This window comes from Colias philodice, chromosome 3 (assembly GCF_061535455.1).
Source record: "Colias philodice isolate Cphi_HAF_F1 chromosome 3, ilColPhil1 Martin Lab GWU primary, whole genome shotgun sequence".
Taxonomy (NCBI): domain Eukaryota; kingdom Metazoa; phylum Arthropoda; class Insecta; order Lepidoptera; family Pieridae; genus Colias; species Colias philodice.
The window spans coordinates 11007919-11014171 of NC_143088.1; the positions used below are offsets into that span (position 1 = coordinate 11007919).

At 32.5% G+C, this 6253-nt stretch overlaps 1 protein-coding gene across 3 annotated transcripts in view; it reads left to right on the forward strand.

The window, feature by feature from the left end:
* The window catches only part of LOC149490022 (FERM, ARHGEF and pleckstrin domain-containing protein 2-like), a 67533-nt gene extending 64805 nt beyond the window's left edge, over positions 1-2728 (forward strand). For all 3 annotated transcript variants that reach the window (XM_089714806.1, XM_089714808.1, XM_089714807.1), the window contains 4 exons: positions 244-353; positions 1204-1346; positions 1987-2103; positions 2464-2728. In XM_089714806.1, coding sequence (XP_089570932.1) covers positions 244-353; positions 1204-1346; positions 1987-2103; positions 2464-2512 — 419 coding nt within the window. In that variant the 3' untranslated portion in view covers positions 2513-2728. The remainder of the gene's footprint in view (positions 1-243; positions 354-1203; positions 1347-1986; positions 2104-2463) is intronic.
* The last annotated feature ends 3525 nt before the right edge of the window (positions 2729-6253 follow it).

Here is a 6253-nt window from a genome sequence, read left to right on the forward strand (position 1 = left end):
TAAAAAAAAGGATCCTGACAGCATTCAAACCTTATAACTGTGTTTTTTTGTTGACTATTTTCTTTGTTACTTAGGTATCGGAGTTAGTTTTGATGTACGATTTTTTTCTCTAGCGATGAATGCACGAAAGGGGATTGCTACTTATTAAAAAAAAAAATCTTACGCTTTCTTTATATATCTATATCTATTTCTCTATAACTTTCGGTTCCTCTTTCTGTATTATTTGATCGTTGTTATCCGCAGAGAGCACAGAAGGTGTGACTCCGCTGAGTGGTGCAGGCGGTGCGCTGAGCGGCGTGTGCTGGCACCGCGCCACCGCGCTGTCGCGGGACCATCTGCACCTCGCCATGCGGGTACGTGCTGCTCATTAAGCTATTGCATAGCTTCTAGCGCCGGCCTTGAGCGCGGGGACCGAATCGAGAAATTCCGTAACGAAAAAACCTCACGCTCCCCACTCCGACGGGCGCGGAGGTGTGGCTTGAAGGCATAGCATGCAATAGCTTTACCGCGGCAGTCCCCGAGTGCCACACGTCGTTTTATTTATTATATTTATATTACCACTAGGACACTTTTCATTGTCAAACTATTATCGACATTGTACTCATTCATTTAGAATTCAAAATCAAATAACAAACATTTATTCCCGAGGAGCAACGAAGAGTCACATTCGAACGTTAGCGCGCGCCGCGTTACGCTTTGTAATGTTATTTTAATGAGGACAATGTCGATAATAGTTTGACAGTAAAAAATGCGCTGCGCTAGGCTCTACCACATCCGGCCCTAAACGTATTATCTTCACCTGTATGTTTGTATGTATGCACTCAGCGTTAAAGATGATTTAAGCTACTGATTGAAATATCGGTGGATATTGTTTCATTTGTTTCCCGGCCCGGGCACGGTGTAGCGCGAATCATGCTTAACTCGCTATTAAGGGATAATAGTCCAAGATCCCAGAACTGTAAGACACAACTTTTCTAAACCACATAAGTTTCAGTTCACAGTAGTATCTAGTGTACATTTTAATATATACTTGAATATTTGTGAAGCTTGCCCGGTGAAAAAATAAGTTGTCTCTTACGACTCTGAGATCTTATTCTATAACAAAAAATATGGTGTATAACGCAGTGTGTAGGAGTGTGAATGGTATAGCGGTAGATAATGCTGTATGTACGTAGTATGACATGTAACACTGTGCGTTTTCAGAGCCAGCTGTCGGGCTACCTGCTGCGCAAGTTCAAGAACTCTCACGGCTGGCAGAAGCTGTGGGTCGTGTTCGCGGTGTACACGCTGTTCTTCTACAAGAGCTGGCAGGATGACTCGCCGCTTGCCTCGCTGCCGCTGCTCGGGTGAGTATTTTATTTATTTAAGTGAAGTCCCATGTCCCCTAGTGGGGTAAGGGGCAGATGCATTATACATCTGTTTCACTGATTGATTTTCTTTAGGGACAAGTAGGTGATCAGCCTTCTGTGTCCTACCAGACCGAGACATTTTTTGTCTCCACCGGGAATCGAACCCAGGACCCCTCGGTGCTACGCTCACGCGTCAACCACTTTACCAAGGAGGCAGTCAATTCTCTCGTCTAAAAAAATTGTATTTATTTAGACGTGTAAAAGTAAGGAAATGAGCAGAGGAGTTACAGTTGTTTAATGATCAAAATAGGCCACTTATACCTCCTTCAACAGAGATATATAAGAGAAAGATATATGTTTACTCATAGTTTTAACACTGTAGTTTTGATGGATTCGGGAAATATTATTTTAAAGGGGTCGTTTCCAAGTCTTAGTGTGAGGTCTTAATGATTTTAGTAATTGACTTGTAAATGTACCCTGAACTTCAATTATAAGTGAGATCGTACTTATTTTTATGTACAATGTGAAAGCGCTTTTATATTTTTTTGTCATGTTGTTGCCATATGCAAAACAAAATATTCCCATTTTCTACGCCTAGTCTTTTACATATTATTTATATTTCCCTAATATATTGCAGATATAGCGTAAACGCCCCAGACCCGAGCGACGGCATCGAGAAGGACTTCGTGTTCAAGTTGCAGTACAAGAGTCACGTGTACTTCTTCAGAGCTGACAGTCTGTTCACGTATAATAGGTGAGCTATTTTTAGATCACTTAGTTTTTATGAATGGGAATTATACCCTAGTTATATTTAGTTTGCATTACCATTCTACCCTAGTTCTATAGCTAGGGTACATTTCCCTATTTCATAAGATTAAATGTACCCTAGCTCTGCACATGTCCCTAGCTTTCATCAATTTATTTTTACTTTAAACCTATAAATTAGGGTACATTACCTTAGTTTTTATTAAATTAATAGTACGCCAGCTTTCATTTATTAAAAATGTTTATTTTCTATTTCTTAAACGAATCCAACAAAACTATTTCAATTGGTCGTAAATTATTCTGGAATAATCTTAATAAATTACGCTTAATTTCTTTTTTTTGTTCCCAGGTGGACGGAAGTTCTGCAGACGCCGATGTTGCAATCTCATCACAACTGATTAGATAGATCAATTATTATTATATACTTTGTAGATTAACAAATATTTGGAGCCAAATAAAACTTTAAAACGCCATTCATGTGATTAAATTATAACAATTTTAAAGTGGAAAAGACATATTTACAAATTTGGTGCCATAATATATAAGTTTTGTCAAACAAAACAACATTCGAATGTCTTGCCTTAAATTTTGTCAAAAATGTTGAATTTTATATATGAAAATATTTCGGAAACATTTTTTATCATCAAATGTTCAAACGGCTGTTTAAATAGTACAAACAAAACATTCCAGAAAGTATTGTCTACAACTAATTGGCTTTTTCTAACTTGTTACTTTTTAATGGCAACTAATTTTCTAATCTTTAGTATCATTAATGCAAAATCAATTATAAAAAACATTAATGAACTAAATGAAATAATATACTGGAAGGGAAACCCTTTGTGTTTATAACCAAAATAAAAAAATTGTGGCACGACATTTTTATTTTTACACTATTTTCTGACGACATAAAGTTCAAAGCCTTTGTAAATCGGAGATGTTTATTGAATATCATAGAACACTTTTTTATAAATAGATATTTATTTACTATTTATCATGAACTCTGTTAATAAATATATTTGGTGAGAAACTTTGACGCGTTCTTGTGACGATCATGTATTGAATTTTGTGAACTTCCTAATTTTATTATTTATCATTAAGTATTTAATTGTGCATCACAAATATACAAAATGTTGTATAGAATAAATAAATTTTACATATAAATCGTATTTTATTTTTATTTCACTACCTATAAATTACTCCTCATCCTTGAAATCCTACTCATATTATACATGCAAAAGACATCATCATAACCCATCTTTTGATTTGTTTGAAATTAAGATTTTTCATTTTAGTTGAAAGTTTTTTTTTCATATATAAGTAAGTAGTTAAGTATATTCTACTTTTTTCTATTTTTTTCCCGTAGGTTTTCCGAGGGTTAATTCGCAGAGCAGAGAGTAGCAAATGAGTAACTAGCCACAGCTTTTTTCTATGAAAAGAAAAAGAAAATTCAACCTAGTTAAGTAATACAATAGTTTTATTGTCTACGAGAACATCTTATGACGGTGCATCTAAATGCTACGATCTAAATCAAACAAGCGAATGCTCATTCTAACCCCACAATGTCAAATTATTTTAGTGTAAACAGGCGTAGAGCATTATTTCGTTGTTCTTAGTGCGATAGAAAAGATTCTATATGCAATGTTCTAATATTGAACAACATTGAATTCGATTCTTCTTTTACACTCAAAGATCACGAAAGAATGCTCTTGTTCTAGCTTGTTGTTTTCATTTTCATTTCTTTTTCTTCTTGTTTCTCTTGTTCGTTTGATCTAAATGCACCGTGATATTATTATCTACAACCCCAGTCAATTATAATTGCAACTGTATTAAATTCCTCTTTACACTGTAACGTAGACATTAATGTAGGTTTTGATTCCCTTGCGAATGTCAAAATTTGCGAACATTTTCAGCATTTACAGCTGTATATTTTGATTGTGTTGGCTTATAAGTTTAATTTTTTCACAGCATCAAGGGACCGTAGACTTAAGTATACGATACAAATTTCAGCATGATACCTCCACGCTATGCCTCCACGCGTTCCTGAGAAAAAGGGTTCCGTTTTTTCCTTTTGAGGTTCGGAACCCTAAAAATGGGGTCCAAATTATGATGATTAGTAAAATAAAACAAGAAAGTATATTCACATTGTTTATTCATTTGAAACAGTAAAATTTCATTTTACATCAATAATTCTCTTTGATTAAAATATATTTGGCTTGATAGACTTAGCGACACATTAATTTCTAACATCGATATAAAAAGTCGACCGAAAATAAATTGTTACGTATATTTATCAGATCTCGCAAAAATATTTACAAGTAAATAAAAAAATTAAATACTTCAAAAAGTCTAGACTAGAGGTTTATCAATACTACGCCTAAATAAAACTAGATCTTAGACCTCCATACACTTAAAGCTATATTACATTATCGGCGATTATAGAACAAATATAGGAAATTGATTCTTAAATTATTGCAATAACATAATATATTTAAAAAATTGCATATTATTTTATATTGAACCATAGTTAGGTATATAAATTGCTTTTACAATTTATTATTTTACTCAACCATCCGCTGTTCAGCAACTTAATAATTTGTTAATAAGATCATTTTCATGAATATACCTACATAAATAATTTATCGTTACAAATGTATCTTTCTAATTTCATCACACTGAAATGACCATAAAAAAACTCAAACTTAAATTGAATTAGATTATTTTATCTAGGTACAATGAACTATGTTGCGTTTTTACACATTGTGATGATGCTCATCAATGCTAATTTAAATAAAGTTTAACATGAAACTGAAAGCAACCGATCTTTTGGTTCTTAATCTCTTTGGTCCCTACATAAATAACTCAAATGCACATATTCTCACAAAACAATAAAAATCGAGGAAATAAAAAATTGATAATTCCAATAAATTAAATATAATTTCTACCTACAAACTATACAATCTCTTCCCTTGGAAGACTATAGCGTTTCTTGACATCCCCTTAAATTCATTTACAATATAAATTTACGTCTTTTATTACCTACGTCTAAAAATTATAAACCTTTGGCATTTGAACACTACACTACTCATAGATTTTTTAATCATATTTTAAAATACATTGCACATAACTACATAAATATATTTTGTGAATTACTGATATAGGTATTATGTTTGATAATATGAATGAATGTATGAATGAATATAGGTACTATCACTACATTCAACATAATACACAACAACACTCGGAGCAATTACAAGCCTGGAGAAGTAACAATTAATTGAACGTTTCTTATATAGTGGCTCTCTTTTATTCAATACCCTAATTAATGCGATAGAAAGAGACAACACACTGTTATCGGCTTGGCATTCAAATCCACATGTAGCCACTTTTTGTTCTAAAAAGGTAGTGCTTGCCACTTTATCGAATACTAAAATATCGATAAATAAAAAATTAGGTTATAAAATTGCTTGAAGATAATTTAAGATTCTTTTAATTTTGAATTATGGATAGGTAATTCCAAATTTTAAGATTCGTTTAATTTGGAATTATTCATTTACGATGCGTATTGCATTGTATGGTAGTGGTATTTATAAAAAAATATTATTAGGTATTTCGGTTTAGGTTGTTTTTTATGGTTTCGTAAAAAGGTACGTATTTTTTCCTGTTTTCATAGATTCATTGATAGAATTATACGGAACCCTTCGTGCGCGAATCTGACTTCCACCTGGTTGATCTTTTTACAAATCAATAATCGCATCCTACTAATATTATAAAAGCAAAAATATATAAGAATGGACATTTGATATTCTTTCACGTAAAAACTACTGAATGAGTTTTTATGGAACTTTACAATTAAACTGTGAATTAAACATATTATAATATATTATAGATTAAACATCAGAATAACATATAGGCTACAATTTACCGCGGGAAAATAACTCATTCCCACAGGAAAAAATTGGTAAAAGTTTAAAATAAATTGCTTCAAATAAAACAAATAAAATTTAAAATTTTTTTTACAACATTTTATTTCGATACTTAATTAACAAATTACAATATTTATTATTTAAAATAGATGCCACCTTAAACTTGTGGCACAGCATCTCTGCAAAGCACTTTACGTTTCTTCCCGTCTGATTCGA